The sequence below is a fragment of the Myotis daubentonii genome, chromosome 14, assembly GCF_963259705.1.
Source record: "Myotis daubentonii chromosome 14, mMyoDau2.1, whole genome shotgun sequence".
Lineage (NCBI taxonomy): Eukaryota > Metazoa > Chordata > Mammalia > Chiroptera > Vespertilionidae > Myotis > Myotis daubentonii.
The window spans coordinates 54009588-54032323 of NC_081853.1; the positions used below are offsets into that span (position 1 = coordinate 54009588).

A 22736-nucleotide genomic window follows, 5' to 3' on the forward strand; every position below is an offset into this window, starting at 1 on the left:
TGGCAAAAAAAAAAAAAAAGCCACTTACCTAAAAAGCTAAAAGATGCGTGCTGTATCCACAATTATGGTGGATACATAATTGGCCCAATGGCCATCTCTGTGTGGCCACACCCCATTCCTTTCTCCTGGTTACTGGTTCTGCCCTAAGCTGATCAATCATGATATCTACCCATTGCAATGGCCATCAGGAGATGGGGTATGAAGCTCATCAAGCCAACCAGAATGTCCCCAGGACTTTTGCTCACTGGTGCTGGCAGGAAAAATGCTTTCCCTTCAGATAGCCAGACTATAACAATGTATGCTTGAAGATACCATGGCCAAGTTCCCTGTTCCACCTGGAGAAAGCCAAAGCCAATCTGATCTTGACGAATATAATGAGGATGTCATTTCAGCAACGTACTACTTTTTATTTACCCCATGAAATGGTCTACTAATTTTCCACACAAAAAATCTAGGATTTCACAACGTGTGTTTCCAAATTTTCAATATATAGATTGTGTTACCAAGTTCTGGTAATACTTGTTTCTGCATCATGGGTCCCAAGATTCCCTCCAGTTTGATAGTTGGTTGGGAGGACTCACAGGACACAGCATATAAACCACACAGTTCTGGTTTATTAGCAAAATAATTCAAAGCTAACTCATCAAAGGGAAAAGACACAGGACAAAGCCCACAGAAAACCAAGTTTAAACTCCCCTCCCAGTGGAGTGACAGGGCAAGCTTACTTCAACCAGGGATGAACTGTGTGACCAGTGAGAACTGCCTACCAGGGAAGTTCATTACAGAGTCAGTACCCAAAATTTTTTAAACATTTTTTATTGATTTAATAGAGGAAGGGAGAGGGAGAGATAGAAACATCAATGATGAGAGAATGAGAGATAATTATTGATTGGCTGCCTCCTGCACTCCCCACACTAGGGATCAAACCCACAACCTGTGGATGTGCCCTGACCGAGAATTGTGCCCTGACCGAGAATTGAACCCTGACCTCCTGGTTCATAGGTCAGCCCTCAACCACTGAGCCACAGGGGTGGGGCAGTACCCAAAATATTTTATTAGAAGCTAGTCACATAAGCATCTGTTTCTTTTTTTCTTTTAGCCAGCCAGATTCCCAAAAGGAAAGCAGGTGTTGAGCAAAAGTCATAGTGTTTACATAAATAGTTTAGGCATAGTGAGGCACTCTTATATAATGAATATTTTCTATAATTGCAGGAAATTGATTACCATTCAAGTTCTTAGATTCCACTCAAAAGCCAACCTTGTAAGCAGGTCTTTCTAAAGACAGTAGCCTTAGCCGATGATTCTTTCTCATCATTGATGTTTCTATCTCTCTCTTCCTCTATGAAATCAATAAAAATATATTTAAAATAAATAAAGAAAAAAGAAAGACAGCATGCCCTGTTGGTGTGGCTCAGTGGATTGAGCATCATTCCCATGAACCAAGAGGTTGCTGGTTCGATTCCCAGTTAGGACATGGCTCCACCCTCCAGTGGGGGGCGTGCAGGAGGCAGCAGATCAATGATTCTCTCTCATCACTGATGTTTCTCTTCCTCTCTGAGACCAGTAAAAATATATTAAAAAATTTTCTTAAATAGTATGAGCAAATAAGGTAGAATTGTGTCTGTACCTTCTCACGGGATTCCTTTTCTCTCCTTCACCTCTTTTCTCCCTTCCCTGAGTTATAAAAATGTAAAAGTTACTTTGGGGCGAGGTTGGAGCAGGGATCCCTGCTCGAGGCTGCCTTGTGTATTACGGAGGGTATGATGCAAAAAAGGAAACAGGCTATAAAAGCTCTGTGGGCTTAAACCTCAAGGACTTAATTCACACAACTGGCTTGAAGCTGTCAACAGCGAAACCTCGCGATATCCGGTGATGCGCGGAAGCTCCCAGCCCTTGACAAGGAACCAGAGGAGGTGAGAGCGCAGGCGTGTCCAGGGCTCCCAGATTGGGCGACTGATTCCAGTAGAGAAAAGGGGCGGGACAAAAAAAAAAGAAGGACCAGCTCAGTAATAGGAGCGCCGGACCGGAGGCTTCTCCGGAGCTCCCGGACACGCCCACGTGCGCTTCCTTTCCGGTCAACACGCTCTCCGAGCCTGCGCTCTCGCGGTATTTGTCCAGACTCTCGCGGGGTTTAGCGTGGCACTGGGAGGCCGGGCTGGGGGAAGGGGGTGGTGGTCCGTTATCGGCGTTGGGTTTCGGCCGCTGTGACCGCGCTTTCTCCTCTGTGCACGGGGAGCTGCTCAGGCTGGAGGCCAGCCAGGTGAAGAGCTTGCCCGCTTGAGTGTGCGTGCCGTGTGGGAGCCAGGAGGCCTGGGGCGGGAGGGGCGCCGTCTCACCCTCTCGCACGGTCGCGACAGGCTGGCGCGGGGCGACCGAGGCTCGGGCTCCGCCCCCGCCCCGGCTCCCGACCTGTCGGGACCTGACCGCTTTCCCCCCTCTCTCTCCCAGCTCTTTCCGCCGCCTCGGTAGCGATGGGGGCGCAGGACCGGCCGCAGTGCCACTTTGACATCGAGATCAACCGGGAGCCGGGTGAGCCGGACACGGGGGAGCCCTGCTGGGGCCCGGGCTTATCTCGGGGAAGGGGTGGGGTCTACCCTCGTCGACTCTCCCCGAGCCTTTTTGGGAGCGGGTAGGCGGTCCACATTCCGTTTCTCCTGAACCAGAATCTGGGGAGGGGGCGGAGGGGAGGGTGGCTCCTGTACACCACTCCCACTCCTTGGAGTCCAGGCCTCGCCCCCCTTCCCAAACTCCATGCCCCTTTGCACCCCCAGACTGAGTGTTCATGCCTGGCGCCAAGAAAAGGGGTGCACTCCTTTTGGGACCTTTATCTGTTCCTAGGTGGCAAACACCTCCAGTCCCGATGTCAGTTATCTTGCTGTGAGCTGTGGTGGCTGGACCCCTACATGTTGTATTTGGACCCCTACATGTTGTATTTCCCAATACTTAAATGCCATGAATAGGTTAGCCGGGCTCTGTTATTCCTTTAAGTATCTTTAGCCGGAATCTGTGGTTCCTGGGGAAACGGCCTGGGGAAGTCCTCTGGTTAAACCAAAGCATTCGGTACCAGCAGGCTTGCAGCACGCATTCATGCTTTGTCTGCGTATTTTGTTGAAAATAAAGTATTTTCTTCAAACGAGTGGTCCTTTCATTCTGAGTAGCCACAGAGCGAGCAGTGTTTCAAGCTTGTTTTCTCGGCTTTTTTTCCCCCCCTTTTAGTATCTGTAACAGCACTTTTAATGGCAGGCATAGATGCAGTCTTTGTGCGCCCTCTTTCTTGTTCAGTAGATTCTTGAGAGCCTCCTACTGTTCTAGACTGTGGGGATCTAGCGGTGAATAAAACAAAGGCCTCTCTTCCTTGTAGTTTTTAGCCTGTTGGGGGAAGATAGACAGTAAAGCAGGAGAGAGAAAAAGTGAGTGACTTGTACAGTAAGAGTCCTGTTTTAGTAAGTTGGTCCGAAAAGTCCATTTTGAGGAGATGACAACTAAGCAGACCTCTGGAGGAGATGGCATCTTGGAGAAGAACATTGCTGGTAGAGGGACAGTTTAATGCAAAGGTCCTGGGGAGGGGATTTTAAGCACTTGCCTGTTTAAGGGACCTGGAGAAGTTCAGGGAGGACAGAGCTAGCAGGAAATGGCCATAGGCCGTAGTAAGGACTTTGACTCCGTAAGATAAGTTATTGAAGGGATTTGAGCAAAGGAATGATGTTATCTTGGAAATGTTGTTGTATTCTCTCCTACTAGCTTTTGAGCCTTGATGGACCTTTAATCCTTATTCTATAGTGAATCCAAGCGTCAGATAGTAGAACTTGACGTTTTTATAAAGAATTAAAGATAGAACACTCCTGAAAAGTGGAAGTAAAGGTTCTGTAGTCATGTAAAGTACCCCATTCCCGGTACATGTTTATATCCTAGATTTGTGAATGACCTTTGTGGTGATAAATGTCTGGAATGTGTTTGGTAAATGTTGAATGAACTTCAGTCTCCAACATCCAAGGTAATTCATTATAATACCATCCTGGGAGAAGTGAGTAGCACCCTTGAGAAGACTGAATTATATATGAAACAGGGAATGCTTACATTGTGCTAGGTTGAAATCATAGGTAATCTGCAGTTTCATCTGGTCCAATCTCACGTAATACTTAGCGAGCACTTTCAACTCAGTAAATTATCTATATAAATAGTAGGTACTTGATTTTTGCACAGCTTTTAAGGACCACTTCAGTTTGGTGGATTCTGCTTTGTGGGATTTAACCATTAGTATATTGTATTTGTCTCTGAGTACTTATTCAAGTGAAACTCTTGACTTCTTGTATAGTTAATAATTCACTTGATGGAAGTGCAAAGTAATATCTTTGATGGACTTTAAGCAAAGATCCTTGAAGAGTGGCCATAGTGTTCACTTTAATGAGATCAAGAAGTATTGATAAAAGTTTCATTTTTATTAGAGGGGGAAGGAGAGAGAGGGTAAAGGGGGAAGAGAGAAAGAGTGAAGGATTGGGAGAGGGAGGTGGATTGCCAATAAAAATTGAGTTGAATACTGCACAGTATGCTTTTTCATTGCTATCAATGGAAAAGTGTATATTTTATAGCAATCAAATTAGAATTTTAAATCATAAAGCCACCAGGTGAATGCAAGTGTATATCAAAAGAGGAAAAGTCTTTTTAAAAAATATATATTTTTATTGATTTCAGAGAGGAAGGAAGAGGGAGAGAGAGATACGTCAATGATGAGAGAGAATCATTGATTGGCTGCCTCCTGCACGCCCCCCACTGGGGATTGAGCCCACAACCCCTGAACCCTAACTGGGAATGGAATTGTGACCTCCTGGTTCATGGGTTGTCACTCAACCAGAGCCACTCCCATCCGGTGAGAGGAAAAGGCTTTTTACATGAGTTTTTCTCTGTGAATCCAATAAGGTGGTTCCTACGTGAAATAATTCTAGTATTGTTCCTTAGAAATGTTTTCCATAAGGTTTTAAACTAAGATTTTCATTTCTTTAATAGTTAAGGAACTTTTCATGTTATTCTTGAGTGGGTTTTGGTAGTTTGTGTCTTTTAAGAAGTTTGTCCATTTTATCTTGTGGGCATAGAGTTGTTGGACATAGTCCCTTAATTGAATGTCTGTGGGATCTATAGTGATATAATCCTCCTTCATTCCTGATATTGGTAATTTGTGCCTTTTGTCTTTTTGTTTCATTTGGCGAGAGGTTTATCAACTTTATTATCATTTTAAAGAACCAGATTTGGTTTCATTGATTTCCCCACCCCACCCCTTTTTTTTCTGTTTTCAATTTCATTGATTTCTATTCTTTAGTCCTTTCTACTGCTTGCTTTGACTTCATTTTGCTCTATTTCTAGCTACTTAAAGTGGAAACTTGGATTGTTGACTTGAGACCTTTATATTCTAGTGTAGGCATTTAATGCTATAAATTTCCCTCTATATGGACCCCAGATATTTTGTACACCCCACAAATTTTGATCTATTGCTCATTTTATTTCAATGCAAAATACTTTATTTGATTTAGAAGTGTTTTAATTCCCAAGTACTTGAATACTTTGCAGTTGTCTTTATTAATGATTTTCTAGTTTAGCCTCACCTGAGGATATTTTTTCCACTGACTTTTTTTGAGAGAGTGGAGAGGAAAGGGTGAGGGAAGAGAAACATCGATGTGAGAGGGACACGTTGATTGGTTGCCTCCCATTTGCATCCTGACAGGGATTGAGCCTGCAAATGAAGCTCGTGCCATTGACTGGGAATCGAACCTGTGACCCTTCGGTCCACAGGCTGGCCCTCTAACCACTGAGCTGAACCAGCCAGAGCTGATGCCTGATTGTTAATTAGTAATGTGTGAGTAGAGGTGCTTTGAAGGGTAGATTTTCTGTGCACAGATTGAAAACCTAATATGAAGGGGGAAAGGGAGAGTTATGTACCTAAATTAAGCTACAGGAAGGGATCTTTTGAGGTAACATAGTTAATGCAAAGACCCTGACATTTCAGGGTCAAAAAAATAGAAAGGATTTAGAAGTACAGATTGGTAGTTACAAATAGTCATGGGGGATGTAAAGTACAGCGTAGGGAATATTGTCAATAATACTGTAACAACGATGTATGGTGCCAGGTGGGTACTGGAAATACCCGGCCGGGGGTACACTTTGTAAAACGTGTAATTTTACAAACACTATGCTGTATATCTGAAACTAATATAAAACAATATTGAATGTAAACTGTAATTGAAAATAAAATTAATTGACAGAAAAAAAGACCCTGGCATTTTCAGCACAAAACTGCAGTGAACCAGCTTTGGGATTTATTTATCAAGTCTGATGTATTTCTGTTTCTTACTTCATTGATTTCTGCTTGTACTTGCATTAAAACCTTCTTAATATTTTTCTTAGGTTTATTGCTTTTTTTCTTCCTGTGTTGAGTGATTAATTTACCTTTGGTCTTATGCACTAATGGAAATATTTAGGACTATATGCATTGGGACAAAGAAAGTGATGGTGTTCAGTATCTTTTGCCTTGTGAAAGTTGGCAGCTCCAAGATCTGGCTCCATTCCCCAACATCCTGGTTCTTACAGTTCTTCACTTCTCTGATCTGTGCCAATATCCTTGTCAGCTACTACATGAGCCAAGAAATACATTCTCTTTTGAGTTTTTAATTGTACTATCTTCAGGGTACCTTTACATGGGTGTTGAATGACATGTTATGAAAAGTTTTAGGTGCCTAAATAATTATAGAGCTGTTTTGGTTTTCTCTTACCTTAGCTTATATCTTACTTACGTTATCTTATTACTTCCTTTTACGTGAGTTACTCTACCACAGTAATTTGAAGGACAGTTCATACGTTTTTAATTCTACATGTGATTACCTGTTTAAGTTTTTCTGAACCCGTATTTCCTCTTTTGTCTACTTTAGCAAAGTCAATATGAGGAAATGTCCCTTCTCTTACCAACTCAACCCTCTCTTGTTGGTTTTATTTATAGTGTGGTCGCTTTTTCTTTGTAAGTAACATAATTCTACTGCCTGGATTCTAGAAGGACTTATATCTCTGAAAAGAAAGAGATTTTATTAAACTATGTCTTGATGTTGTTTCACGTATAATAACTTTTGCTGGTACATAGTGAATACTTTTGATCTGTATATTTAGGCAGTCCTTCATTTATATCTTATTCTCTACCATTGAATAATTTTGTTTCAAGGGTTTTGTTGTCATTATCATCACTGTACTGTACAAAATCAGTGGGGACAGAGGTGAGTAAAACAGACATTTTTTTGTTTTGCCCTCACACACCCAGGCCCAGGGTGGATATAAGTGTACTTGTTCATACCACTGATGGCTCAGCACATTGTATAGCAATGTGCGCCTGTCATTTCCAGCCTATGTCATGTTGGACATCCTGGTGCATGGGGAGGATATCCTATATAATAAAAGGCTAATATGCAAATCGACCAAACAGCAGAACTACCGTTTGCTATGATGTGCACTGACCATGGGGAGCGGGCCTAAGCCATCAGTTGGACATCCCCCAAAGGGCTACTGGACTGCGAGAGAACACAGGCGGGGTTGAGGGACCTCCACCACCCTTCTCCCCCCCCCCCCGCCCCCAGTGCAAGAATTTTGTGCACCGGGCTTCTAGTTAGTAAATAGTGTTTGAGTAAATGGCTTGATTTTGTTGAAATGATTAATTGTTTAATGTCTTCTTAGATTTTACTCTCTGCCTACCCAATATGATCTGTTCCTTTGTTCTTATCCTTATCCCTTGTAATTGTATATGTGATATTTGCCCGATATTGTAGTGTATCATCTACAATATTTTTTCCAATCAGTGCTCATTTTTATTTTTATAACTACCATACCTTTGATGTCCCTGATGTATGTCTTCTTTCTCACCATTGTACCTGCAATTCCAGCACAGCTGTTTCTGAGAAATAGGAACAATAATGTTATTGAAAGATGATGTTTGATTTCATTCAGATCCTGGGTACTTGTTGATTTTATTCCTGCCACCTAGTGGTCACATCAGGATTACAACATAACATAGGCTCGTCTTGGCTTTTTCTTGTCTGTAGCCAAATTTAAAATGTGTTGATAGTACCTGTTAATTTTAAAAATTAAAAGGAATTACTAAAATAGACTTTCCAGTTTGTCAATTTTATGTATCTGTTTTATTCCTCCCATATAAAATGTGGTATATTGTAATCAGCTTGCTTACCTTTTTTCTTATGTGTTTTATTTCAGTTGGTCGCATTATGTTTCAGCTCTTCTCAGACATATGTCCAAAAACATGCAAAAACTTCCTTTGCCTCTGCTCAGGTAAATGAATCATTAATTTATTCTAATGAGAAGTCATGGCTTACAGTTTTTCCTTGCTGAACAGAGTAGACATATTTCTTAAAAAGTAATGGGCTGTGAAATTAGTTTAGCAAATAAAAATACTATTTTCACTAATATGAAATCATGGAAGCATTTTTTTCAAGGGAAGAGAGAATAAATGGTCTTAAAAAATGAAAAATAGAGTACTATTGTGTATAATGAAATCTCTAGACAATGTAGTTTATAAAATAGCATTTCAAAACTGATTTGGTAGAATTTTAGAAGTTTCAGCACTCCAAGCAAATTTAGCACTCCAGATTTCACAAGAAATTTAGATTAGAAGGTAGAGGGGCAATATATATATGTTATTCCTTGTTATATAAAATTGGTTTGATATTTTTTTAAAAAAATTTTAATTTATTGATTTGAGAGAGAGAGGGCTGGAGAGAGAGAGAGACATTGGTTTGTTGCTCCACCCATCCATGCATTCATTGGTTAATTCCTGTATGTATGTGCCCTGACCGGAGATCGAACCAGAAACCTTGGCATGTTGGGACGATGCTCTAACTAAGTGAGCTCTCTGGCCAGGGCTGATACTATTTTTTAAAAGTAGAAAAATGGGAAGGAAACCATCTATAATGTTACCTTAAAATAGAAACAGCAAATTATATCTATTTTTAAAATCCATGCTTGGGTATACCCACATGTGTACACAGTCTTTACACCAACTCCCTGATTACCACACAATTTAACATATGCTGCTTTGTATATTTACTTTGGTTTGTGTGTGTGTGTGTGTGTGTGTGTGTGTGTGTGTGTGTGTGTGTGTGTGAAGTTGTCACACTGTGAACCCCTTGTATCTTTTACAATGCCCAGCGTACAGGAGTGATTTAACAGAGGGTTTAAATGGGATGGCACTTTTCATGGAAGGATGTTTTTGTAGCTAAACTTCACTTTTTCTTCTTTTTTCCAGGGGAGAAAGGCCTTGGGAAAACAACTGGGAAGAAGTTATGTTATAAAGGTTCTACATTCCATCGTGTGGTTAAAAACTTTATGATTCAGGGTGGGGACTTCAGTGAAGGTAGAGCTAAAAGTTATGTCCCTAGTAACTTCGTCTATCAGTTTCTAAAGTAGTGATTATTAATCATTATATCTAATTGTAAATATTGTCACATACAGTATAATGTAAATATTAGGTGATCAGTGAACAGTTATTGGGTGAATGAATGTTGTAGACCAAGAATGTGTGAAAAAAGAATACGCTAAGACATTTTGCTTTTATGCAATTTTAATAATATAATTACTTGGTGAAATACCTTATGATAAATGCTAAAGTACTATTCAGTTGTATTTATCCTAGAATTTTATTGGTATGATTACTGTTTGAAATAAATGGGTTGTGAAGATAACTCTTTCATAGTATTTATTGTAATAGGGTTAACTTATATTTTAAAGATGAGATTTGTTAAAATTTTGATTTGCAATAATTACAAAGTGTTATACTCCTTCAGCAAATTGAAACCATAAAAAGTAATTTATAGGTATGAATATATTTTAAATTTTCATTATAGTTTAATGTAGCTTGTTATTTGCAGGTAATGGAAAAGGTGGAGAATCAATTTATGGTGGCTATTTTAAAGGTAAGCCTTAATATTTTATGGTCTCTTGTTTCAGTTCTGATATTAAAGCAAGTTTGATCATGTACTTTTAATGAGAAGAGGTTTATTCTTAGTTCACTTTTTGCATGAAACTAATGCTGCATGAAAATACCTTATTTGCATGAACTTGGGGATAAAGTATATTGTAATATGTAACTTTTAATTGACAAGATTAATTAAGGCTAACGTTATGGTTAAACATGACTTCAGCATGGAGGTTAGGCAACTATATACATGAAAACTCCTATCTTCCTGCCTAAAACTGTCAACATATTCTTTTGTTTATAGAGAATGTGGTCTTTTGCAAAATGAAAAGGTAAGAGAACGAAGCTCAGTAACACAAACTCCAATTCTGTTCCCTTGCACCCTTCCTAATAAATTTATGGACAGTCTGGGTCAGGTTGTGGCTGGATTTCAGTATTGCTTGAAGACTTGGAAAATTGTGTATACTACTTCATACATCTGTATCTTTTTTCTTTCCCTGATGGGTTATTACTTCCACATCAGGGAAAAGAATCTAGTTGTGTCTTTTTTCCCCCCTAAACCAAGCAATTTCTTTGAACAAAAGTTGGTATTTCTTTCTTTGTCCAAGGTTTGTATATTTTCTTTTGTCTACTAGAACTATATGACTGTGTATTATTCCTACAGCAGTAGCATTTGCATAAATCTAACTATTGCACTTGCCCTGAAAGCCTTAGAAAAGTCAGTTGCAGAGATTTATAATGGGATCCAATATTACTAGGTGTTAATGCCGTGATAGCGCCAGTGTTATAATAGTCTTTTATATTTCTTTTGGGGAAAATGGATTACTACTCTTTTTCAGAAGCCTGTTCCCAAGGTAATCATTTTTTAAAGTTTTCTATGTTTCTGTTTGTTCTAAAGAAAGATTTGTTTGTATGAATGTTAAAAGGAAATTTAAATTCTCAAGATATTTCTGCTGGAATTAAAATAATCTCTAAGTGAATTTTCTGACAGTATTTCCTTTGAATTATTAAGAAACAGCTCTGCGGCTGGTCCTATTAGCTTGGAGCTTTGAGACTGATGCTGGTCGGCCACCTTCATGTGGTTGTTCCCTGTGGCAAATACTTGTGTATCTGAACATTGTATTTTGCCATTTAAGTTGTTTTTACAGGACTTTCTTCCTTAGATAATTTTGTGACCCTATTGATGGGAAGGAATCCTCATACTTAATTTGATTTAGGCATGTCTCTACAACTTAATGTATGTAATTTTTTGGTTTCTGCTCTCACAGTCTAGCTTCAGCTCATTTGAGTGCTAAATTTACTATATAGAAATTAAGCACATAAGAAGATTATTAAGCTCTCATGTACATTAGGCAAGACCATTTGGAGGAAATAAGCTTTACTAAATAGAGATTTTTTTCCTAAAATTTCGTTATTAGTTTTCCCTGAAAGTTATTGTTTAAATGTTATTTAGCCAAAGTATGTTACTATTAAAAGTGACTGTTCTAAGGCTGTTTATATAAAGTATTAAATATATGTTCTTTTTCTCACGGCTTTAAGTAGTATTTTTTGGTCTTTTTATGCTTTTGTTATTTGGTTAGTTGAAACTTTTTTTCTAAATATTCAGTCAAGTATCTGTACTGACCAGAAGAGGAATTTCATCCTTTGCTTTCTATTTATTTCTGTGAACATTACACTTTAAAAGTGGCTTATACTGGAGACTGACGAATTTGTGTTTTCTTCAAACAGATGAAAACTTTATTCTCAAACATGACAGAGCGTTCCTTTTGTCAATGGCTAATCGAGGGAAACATACCAATGGTTCCCAGTTTTTCATGTGAGTAGGCATAATTCAGAGATGGGCTTTTCTTAAACAGAGAAGCGCTGTTCATAAGAAAGATGGTATAGTTAAACCAAGTTTAATGCTAGAATTCTGTGAGTTGGGTTTTTATTTTTAACTTCTGATGGCATAATAACTGGTAAGCTCTAGCAACCACTTCTGTGTTCAGCAGATATCCTGGATTTGAAGAATTGTACTTAAAGGTCATACCTTGAACATGTACATTATCTTCAAAATACATTATCATCTTAGGAAAAGAAATTGGCTTTGACTCTTAACTAATTTGGAGGCTCAGTTTACCAAAGCTAGACTGGAACGTCAATTATTGATGGCCATTTAAAAATTGTTCATTGACTAGGACTAGATGTACCCTTGGCATGGAAAGCAGTTGGTGTGAATAAACCATCAATAGTTGCTTTTTCTCTTACTGCTCTTTGAGCCAATTTGAGAGAGATACCATTTTCTGATATCATATTTTAAAAACCTCAAACCTATGAGATCTCTATGCAGTTAACCTAATGCTGTTGTCATTTCCACCAGAATTTATGAGATTATCACTCAGGAAACTTCAGCATGCTAAGTTTGCTTTTTAAAATACAAACACCTTTATATATACATGCATGCACAACTGAAATCTTACTACTTATTTTTCATCTAAAAGACCGTTAGCATACTCTTAATTATATTCTCCAAAACCTATTTTTATTATAATCCTATGATATAAAATATGAAAGATAATTGTCTAGCATGAAGTCTAATGCTTTAGATTGGAAGTAAATCTCTATAGTTGTGCTCCTCATATTGGAGAACTATTTATCTCTTACCAGAAAAAGTTTTTTGTTTGGGGGGCTCATCTTTCTGAATGAATGAATATGAATGGCGCTTCCCTGTCTTTAAAGTAATTTATATTTAAAGGAATTTAAATTTCACATTTTAAATTTGTCTGAAAATATAGATTTCCACCATGATCTGATAAAGTTCAGATAAGGGACATTCTGTTCCTAAGAATGTTCTAAAAATGGAAAGCTGAGAGAAGCTATAATACTTGGATTTGTACAGGAAAAAGGAGGACCTTAAGCAGTTGTTCCTATATCTCGTTTTGATGCCAGAGAGTATTAGTTATTACACTTCTTTATAGAGTATCTTTCTATTCTTAACCTTCTTCAGGGTCAAAAAAAGGTAGTGGGAAATATTTTGAAAAACTTTTGATTTGGTAATTAAATATCTAGAAGCCCTTAACTCTTTGATTGAGCTTCCCATTTCCATTTTTAAGCTTATCTGAACTGAACGTGATAAACCATTCACTGGTCAAGAAGCTACCATCTGAGGGCTCTAAAGTTTCTTTTCGATTTCCTTTTTTGGTACCAGCACCTGTAAAATTTGATTTAATGAGCAGCAGCAGCTTCTTCCCATTGTTACTTACCGCTTAGCTCATTTATAAAATGTTAAGAGTTAAAACCAGTGCACGTACATACATTAATTAAAATCCAATCTATGAGATTCTCCAGTCAAAAAAATTAGAGTCTCTTGTTTCTGTGTTATCTAGTACTTGCTTAAGTCTTTCCTAGAAATGTTGAGTATCAAAACAAAATTAAAGCCATTGCTTAATTTCACATCAGACTACTACTTTTAACAAGTAATGCCAAATGAAAATTTTAACTTTAGTAAATTGAGTTTACAGTTTTTAAACTTGTTTTGATAATGAACTGTAGATGGCATTAAAATTACTGTGAGCTGTGATTGAAAGAAAATTTTCTACTTTTAGTTTGAAATTTAATTCTGGAGATGTTTTCAGTTCAAAGCAATCTTGAAAGTAACAGTGTTTTTGCACACTCAAAAAAATTCTAATCTCTCTTTTTTAAAGAAGTTTTTATGAATGTGCTTCTATAATGCTGGCTAAAAGCACCAGTTCCTTATGGGTTGCAATGTAAAAATCAAACCATTCACATTTCTAAACAAAACATCTCCTTGCTTTTTTAGAAAAGACAGTAAAATGGTGATGGTTTTTTCCATAAAAGAATAATCTTTGAAAATTCATGTTTTGCAAGCTTAAATCCTTTTGGAGTCAGCACTAGTAAAAAAGTATAATGTACTGTCTTCAACTTGCGTATGTGATCACAGATAATATCTCTCAAAGTTGAGGTTTCGGGGGTTGATGGTCACAGAGCCATCTGATGGCTCCCCTGCCTTTTACCTTCTTACCACAACTCTTTCTATGGCACCTTGAGCAGTAGTTCTGCAATTTTAAAAAAAAGGATAGTGTAAGAATGGGTGGTAAAAATGCCAAGAACTGTCTTTATAGTTCCTGTTTTATAAACTTAATAAGGACTTTTGATATATCCTTGCAAAAATTGTATTTGTAGTTTATGTTCTAAATCTGTTAACGTTGCAATTCCTAAAGAGTACATTTAACGCTATTAGTGTGGGTATTTTCAAAATGTTTCTCAAGAATTTTTGTGCTTCGTGCAATAACTGTTGTCTTCATTACTTACACATTTAAAACGTCCCCTTCCTATGCATACAGCATTTTCATTACATATAATTTTGCATATATTGCTTTCTTTGAGTAGAACAATTACATATATGATAGAAATCAGGCTTTCTTCTATCAGGCTATTTGTAATTTTTGCAATAATTGCTTATATCTACTACTGTATTAGTTATCATGATTTTGGTTTAGGGACCTAAATAGAAGAAAACTGATTCTTTTGGAATTGTACTGCTCAGGAAACATGAGAGAAGTGATGTATGGTGGTGTCCCCACGAATCACTGAGGAGATAATGGTTCATGTTGAGGTATTTTTGAAGGAATTCAAAGAACAGGGACAAAATTTGTAGCCAAGTTAATTCAGTAATTAATCATTTTGTCCTTTTTATTATTATTTATGTTTTAAGCCAAAGACTAGGAAGCACCACAATAAAAGCTATAGAATTACAAAGTCTTGGAGTGGAAAAGAATTTAGAGATCTAGTTCATCCTTTTCGTTCTATAGATAATGCTAGCTAAGGAAGAAAAGCCAGGTTATAACAATTTCATTCATAATCTATAGAAAGTTGATAGCTAGAAAGAGAATCCTGCACATTGTAAGCTATGAAGTCTTATTGACCACTCTGCTCTGAATTTGTTTTGGTTAGACATTAGAAGATCAAGCGTTCCTGGGAATAAAATGGCATGTTACAAAGTTCCTACCCCACTTTCAAAGATAAAGAAAATCTTTTAGTGTGAACATGTGCACATAAAAAGAAGAAAGTTTTGTGGGTTGATCCTCAGTTTCTGAATATGGGAAATGATTTTTATGCAAACATTGTCTTGCCTAAAGGAAGTCGGTGTCTTTGCCTAGTTTTCATCAGTCTAAAAGGTGCTGCAAAGAAGCTTTGGGCTCCTCCAGCCTCAGTCAGCAGCAGCAGCAGCAATCTCTCCATCCGCTGCTGTTAAAACTTGGGCTTGTGCCTTTTGTCACAATCGTCGGGTAGAAAGATTTTCAGAACTTTGCAGACATCTCTGTCAGTGGTCATGGTAATTATAAAAAGGTATGAAAACAAAATAATGCAGAAAAGTCAAACTTGACTTTAAACAGTGAGTTTTTGTTATATTTTAACAGTTAAAAATAGGATTATAGGGAGGAAAACAGAAGTTCTAGGATATGCTCTGTCTTTTAAGAATCTGACTTGCCAGTGGCTACGCACCTGAAAGGGACAGGTGCTGATCATTCCACAGCAAAGGGAGTGGGGTGGTTTGGGTTTACGGGGTTTATAAAGCTTTGTTGACATTTGGGTAGCAAATGTGTATTTGGGTAGAAATTCTATTTCCTCCACTATTCATGAATATGGATGAGAAGAAATGCTAGTAAGTGTTAATAACCTGAGAAGTTCTAGCTTTTTTCTTCCATTTTTTGGGTAATACCTTCATATGTTATTTTTAGGATTTTTCATAACAAAGATGCTTATAAAACTTAACCATAAGCCAAGTTATCTAAGTATCAAGTGTCATCCCTAAAATTCAGTTTTAGTATTACTAAGTATTTATGTGATGTATGCATTGGTGGGTATTATGTTAACAATAGCACTGAATTTTTTAAAGCTCTTCTATTTTGGTGACTTTTGGAGCATATGTGTAGGATCCCATAATGTGGCTTGGTTAGTTGCTTTTGCCCTCACGAGGCTATGTCGCTCTGTATAATTTGTTGGTGCCTCCTCCATGATGGTGTGATGGTTTCAGGAGTTGGAAGGAGAAAATTGAATTTTAAAGACTGCATTAGACAGAAATATGCTGTCTTTGTTTCCTTCTCACATACTACTTTACACCTAGAGTCATTTTTTTTGCATTCACTGAAAACTTCACGTTGTTTGAAACATATTCTTTTTTGACAGTAATCCATTTATCAGTGCCTTTAGAAGAAATTATAGCTTGTTTTTAAGTATTTTAATATTTGATATGTTCTAAAAAACTATAAAGAATTTTGTCTACTATATATAATAAGTTTTCGGTCTGAGTAGTAATAGCTATGTTTAGAGTTTAGTAGCGTTAAAGTTGATCAGACAGTATATATTCTTTGAAAAAAGTACATGATGGGGAAAATCAGAATTAGGACGATAAAGTTGTCATGTGGCCAAGATTTGACAGCACACTCACACATTCATCTATTTTGCCTTTTTTTCTTTTGAGAAGATCTTTAAAATTCTAGTTATGATGCTTTATTATATTATTATTTTCAGTGACTTAACAGCTACATTGTGTATATGTCCGTGAACAGTAGCTACAGTCCAAAATTTGCTTATTCATTTCTGATAGTGATCTGTTGTGATGTGTGATTGAAAAATGGTTTCAAATGTGGGAGCACAAAACATTCTTGAACTATTTGAAGTGAATTAGTAAAAAAGTTTCCTGAAATGTTGGTTTTGAATTCTCTTAGCTCAGCTTTTTTTTTTTTTCCCATTTAAATCTTTGCTTTCCACTGGTATAATGGCTCCTGGGCATTAAAGATTTATGTTTTTGTATATACTCAGGATACATAATTCTCTTTTTGAGAAAGATGTTAGTTGACTTAGCTAGTTTTTAGGATTTGTGAGCGAAACGTAATGTTTTGTTAATAGGTATTAACACTCTGAGCAAATTTCAACTTTGACCACAATGCTTTTCTCAAATATGATTCACCTCAACACACATAGCTACGTGAAAGAAAATTTAGAGCCCTCCATTTTAAGAAGCTTTCTTGCTTTGCATAAAACTTGAAAATATTTAATTTCAAAGTTATATTAATATTAAAACATAGATTCAGTCTTGTCTTAAAAGTGTATTACAATTTATTTCTTGCCATTTTTGTGTAAAATTTACAGAAAGAGTGTTACACCGTGCGCTCCAAAGGTAATGTCTCATTACTCTAAGGCTCTCTCTCTCTCTCTCTCTCTCTCTCTCTCTCTCTCTCTCTCTCTCTTTTTCTCTCTCTCTTTGCCTCTATCTCTTTAATCCTATTGTTATGTGTATTGAACAATTTTTCGGGGGAAAAACTCCGCTTGATCTGTATGGCAGCAATACCTGTAAAACAAGTGTGTTTTATTGTTCATGGTTGACCCTGGGAAGCATGTTTTAATTTCAGTGGCTTATGTCTACCAAGTTTCCACATATCTTCAGGGTTGGGGTGTTATATTGTATATAATGGTTTTAGATGTCATTTTAGTACAGAACTATTAATTTTGTTTAAGGCCAAAAGCTTCTTTGGTAATGGCGTAAAAATAGATTGTTGGAGTAATAGTGATACTTTTCAGTTTCTAGGATTTACAAGGTTTAAGTGAACCCTGGTACATATACAGGGGTAGACAAAAGTAGGTTTACAGTTGTGAGTACACGAAACACAGTTTATTCTTGTAGTATTTATTGATTGATTTTTGTATTATTTATGTAATATTTTTAACCTACTTTTGCTCAGCCCTGCATTTTTTAAGTAGACTCAAGAGTTAGGGAAACCTGGATAATTAGTGTCTAAGTGACAGAAGAAAATGAAAATCTGAAAATATTGAAATCTTCTGTCATTTGAAATGTTCTGTGTGGTTGTTCTCCTCTAGATATGTTTTCAGAAGCATGAACAAATGATAGTCTGGGGCCTTCCTAAGGCCTTAACTTACTGAGCGCATGTCATCACTGCATGGGACTGTACAACTGTATCGTTTTGAAAGGTCAGACAGTTAAGAGTTGGTGGGATGAGATGGCTTTGTCCATTGTAATAGAATTGAATAGCTTGAGCTGAGCATATCACTTCCCCTGTCCTTTTGTAACCCCTCTTGGCAGCATCCTCTGTTTATCCATGTTTAAGTGTCAGCCCAGTGCCAGCAAGTCTGCCTGACATTGGGATTTCTACTGGAATGGAGGCTGAGAACCCCAGAGGGCTTCCTTTCATTGAGATTGTTTCAGTATTCTTAATATGTAGTCTAACCCAATTAGGGTATAAATTTGTATTGCTGCATCTTGAGTTGCAGACGTAAGTAAACGGACTGAATTACACCAGATTGGGCACTGTGGACCAGCTGAAATTTGTCCTTGAATGAATTGTTCCTGTCTTCATTTGTTTCCTTCACTACTGCAGTGAAGGACCAAGTTCATTTGTCTTCAGCTTTCATTTGAATTAAAAACTCAACCTGAATTTACATAAAGGTAGCTATTCTATCCTCAGATCGAGTCTCTGAGGATAGTAGTATGTTGCTACATCAATACAGTTAGCTAGAATGTTTATATCTTACCATTTGCAAAGGTTTGCCATATTACAGCATTCCTATTAGCCAAGGTGGCGAATTGAATTGGGTTCTGTGTGTTTTGGAAAAATCTGAAGGTTTTCCTCTGTACCAGAAGATTGAGAATTGTGAGAGAAGGGATCAAGGAAGGAAGAGGAATAAATCTAACCAACAAACCATCCATTGTTTTCACTGCTGCACATTTGAGATGGAGCCTTTACACAGCATAACATTTATATCTTTGAACTTACTTTACATCTTTCTACAATGGAATCACTGTCTAGAGCAGCCGTGGGCAAACTACGGCCCGCGAGCCGGATCCGGCCCGTTTGAAATGAATAAAACTAAAAAAAAAAAAAAAAGACCGTACCCTTTTATGTAATGATGTTTACTTTGAATTTGTATTAGTTCACACAAACACTCCATCCATGCTTTTGTTCCGGCCCTCCGGTCCAGTTTAAGAACCCATTGTGGCCCTCGAGTCAAAAAGTTTGCCCACCCCTGGTCTAGAGTATGGACTGACTTCGTCCTATCTTTAATGTGCTTTGGTAAAGTTTGATAATTGTGGGAAGCATATTTCTTTCTCAAAGTTATTGTCCAAGGTAGTTTCTGGATGCTAGTTTATTGATTGAAGCATTAGTGCCTCACCAGTTTGCTAGACTTACTCTTCCTTTTCTCTTTCTTTTTTCTTTTCTTTCTTTCTCCTGCCTGTTTTTATTCATTTTTAATATTACATTAGCTTGAGTAACCACTTCTCAATCTTCTAAGGAAAATTTGAGACTAGTGGTTTTAAAACTCAAGATCCCCGTTAAAATTCTAGAACTACTTAGGTTGACATTTTAATTTTCTTAAATTATGAAGTGGTCTTACAGAACTGGATTGTCTTAATGTAAGTATAAGTGTTAAAGTTCTTTGTAGAATACTGACTTTTAGCATTGTTGTGAAGGTTAAATTATATTTTGTTCACTTAAAATGAATATAAAAATTGATAAAGGAGCTCCTAGTACAATTGACTGCTTTAACATGGCCTGATGTCCAGTGATCTTTCTTTCAAGTGTTCATTACTCATCTTAAAAGTTAAGATGTTTGTGGCATATGCATCTGAGTCTAGTTATTTCTGCTTTTGATTTTTTTCTACTGCAATTCACAAGGTGAAGATTTGTGAAAATGCTATGGGAAAGCCAGTTTGGGTTCAAAATATTTTAACCAAATGTACCCCAAAGGCTTCTCAAGAGTGACTAGCTGCCAGCTTATGACTGGAAGAAGCCAGTTGAGTATTTTCTGCGCCACGGAAATTTGAAATGTCTGTAATATTACCCATCATTGTTTACCTTGTGTCAGAAGTGTTGGCAGATTGAAGGTTTGCTCCTATTGCATTTTCAGAGTTGCTCTGAGTGGTAGCAGAGCTTCACCTTAGGTGAAGGAAGAGGGGTGGAAAGTTCTGGAAACAGAATTCCTGAGGCCTCACTCCCATCTGCCTGCCTAAAAGCTGCACACTGACTCAGTATGAGACATAGGAACAGAACTCATGCTCGTCAAGTGTGTGGAGCACGTGTTGGTCACACTTTCATTTTCATTGAGCAAATGATAGTTCTTTTTATTCTTGTTTGATTATCTTAATACATCTTGAGTTTGTTTTTTTGTTTTTTTTTTAATTTAGAGTAACTTTAATATTAATGTCTATGCTGTATATTTCAAACCTATTTCATAAATATGTGTATGTGTGTGTGCATATATGTATATATAGTCTTCACATTGGAGAAATAGATATAATTTTGAGTTTTTTAATCAGTAAAATGCTACTATTGCTGTTTTTAAGGTTTACATATGTGTTTTAAGTTACATGTATATCATATTCAACTTTTTCCTGGTCTTTTTATCTTTACCTCTTTGTTTTCTACATGCTCTGTGTTAAACTCTTCTGCTCTGTTCACCTGAACACCTGGTCTCTGCCATCTTTGTGATGTTTGCTCCACAGTACCACGAAACCTGCTCCGCACCTGGATGGGTAAGAGTTATTTCTTATTACTTTGGGCAGGGGAGGTGGGGGCTGTGTGGCCAGTCCCAGGCCTATTGGACCATGGGTAAACCCTCAAGGGGCCGCTCTTGATCTTATACAGCCAGACTCTTCCTTAAAGATCATCGGGTGCAGTAACCTTGAGACTGCATGGCTTCCATGTCCCTGAAGGGGTCTTTGCCAGGGCTTCTCAGCCATGAAGTGACCCTGTAGGGATGGTTTCTGAGTAGCAAGTGCATTCTGACTGTTACAGGACTATTTACCATAAAATAAGAACCATTGTTTTAAAGGCAGAAAACTAAGGCCCAAATTGAGTAATTGCTTTTTTTCTTTTATGAAGTAGATTTCAGGTTCTAAATTCCTTTATGCATCAGAAACTGTGCTTTTATACTTAGGTCTGTGGACATGATTACTGCTCGTACTTAATTGTCAGCAAACCAACTCTTTCTTACGTTTGTGTTGTGACAGGGTGCATGTTGTCTTTGGACTAGTTATTTCTGGTTTTGAAGTAATCGAACAAATTGAAAATCTGAAAACTGATGCTGCAAGCAGACCTTATGCAGATGTGCGAGTTATTGACTGTGGGGTGCTTGCCACAAAATCAACAAAAGATGGTAAGAGTTCGGGGGCGGGGGGGGGGGGTAATGGGAGCTAGGGTACAGGCAACTCACGGTGAAGACTGTGACTTAAAGATACCTCCTGGATTTAATGAGTGGTATATCCATAGCTCTAAGACCCTTTCTCATAGCCTGTATCCAGTCCATCAGCAAACCTTACCTCTTCTTCCTACTTCCCCTGCAGCCTGGTCAACACCACCAGTGTCTCTTACCTGGCTTATTGCAATAGCCTCATAAGTGTACTTTGCCTCTATCTTTGCTCCTCTATAATCTTTTCTCAGTGGCAGTACTCTGCAGTCTGTCCTTAAGACCCACCAGAGTGATCTTCTCCTAGGGCTCCCTTCTCAGTCAGCCAAAGCTGAAGTCTTTATAATGGCCTGTAAGGCATCTGGCTCTCTGTTGTTTCCGACTTCTCCCTCATTCATTGTCTTCCAGCATGTTGACCTTGACGACTCAGGCATGCCAAATACTCAGGGACTTTGTGCTGCTGACTCCTCTGTCTGGAACATTCTATTCAGATACCTGAATGACCCCCTCACTCCCTTTACTAAAGTCTCTGCTCAGATGTCATCTTAAATTACTCCTGACTCCCTATTCCCTTTATACTGCTTTTTTTCACTTATTATTTGTCATATTATGCAGTTACTTACTTTCTTATCTGACCCCTCTAGAACATAGATTTCATGAAGGCAAGGGCTTTGTTGCCTTACAATCTCACCAGCAGACAGTATTATCAGCTTTAAAAGAAGTTTATTTAAATGTTGTTTTTATTTTGTTATACATAAAGCATGTTTTACAATATTTGCTAATCACATTTTTTACTCTGAAAGGTAGGCACTGAAATCCAGTACTAATATTTTTATTAATATTTCTTGAAAGTTTTTGAGAAAAAAAGGAAGAAACCAACTCATTCAGAAGACTCGGACTCCTCTTCCAATTCCTCTTCCTCTTCAGAATCATCTTCAGAAAGTGAAATTGAACGTGAGAGAAGCAGAAGAAGGAAACATAAGAGGAGGCCAAAAGTTAAACATCCTAAAAAAAGACGAAAGGAAGCAAGTAGTTCAGAAGAGCCAAGGAATAAACATGTAGTGAGTCCAAAAGGGTAAGTGAAACCCTAGAATCATCGTACCTAAAAAAAAACAAACTCCTTGGAATGGGGAAAGCATGTATAATTCTGTGACTTAGCTCTGCAGCCTATTGTTGAAAAAAGAGAGCATCTTTTTACTGTAAATGAAGTCTGGCAAATATAGGGTAGCATAAACATTTTATTTGTTTCCAGGTGAAAACAATCCCTGAAACTTTTAAAAAATATATTTTAATTGATTTTTAGAGAGAAATGAAGGGAGAGTGAGAGAGAGAGAGAGAGAGAAACATCAATGATGAGAGAGGATCATTGATCAGCTGCCTCCTGCATGCCCCCTACCCAGGCTTGGGCCCACAACCCAGGCATGTGCCCTGACCGGGAATAGAACCAGCAACCTTTTGGTGCTCGGGACAACGTCCAACCAGCTGAGCCATGTAGTCCAGGGCTCCCTGAAACTCTTAAAAGAAAAAATTTGGATACATTTGACAATTTTCAGAATTTTAGTACTGTGGGTTT

The 22736-nt window shown here is 37.7% G+C and overlaps 1 protein-coding gene across 11 annotated transcripts in view; it reads left to right on the forward strand.

Moving 5' to 3' along the window:
- Window positions 1-1771: 1771 nt before the first annotated feature.
- The window catches only part of NKTR (natural killer cell triggering receptor), a 38178-nt gene continuing 17213 nt past the window's right edge, over window positions 1772-22736 (forward strand). For 5 of the 11 annotated variants that reach the window (XM_059664510.1, XM_059664501.1, XM_059664504.1 and 2 more), the window contains exons 1-9: window positions 2122-2260; window positions 2449-2529; window positions 8242-8316; window positions 9290-9397; window positions 9912-9956; window positions 11687-11774; window positions 20481-20510; window positions 20988-21133; window positions 22016-22238. In XM_059664510.1, coding sequence (XP_059520493.1) covers window positions 2472-2529; window positions 8242-8316; window positions 9290-9397; window positions 9912-9956; window positions 11687-11774; window positions 20481-20510; window positions 20988-21133; window positions 22016-22238 — 773 coding nt within the window. In that variant the 5' untranslated portion in view covers window positions 2122-2260; window positions 2449-2471. The other 6 variants (XM_059664508.1, XM_059664509.1, XM_059664503.1 and 3 more) reach the window with 5 other exon arrangements.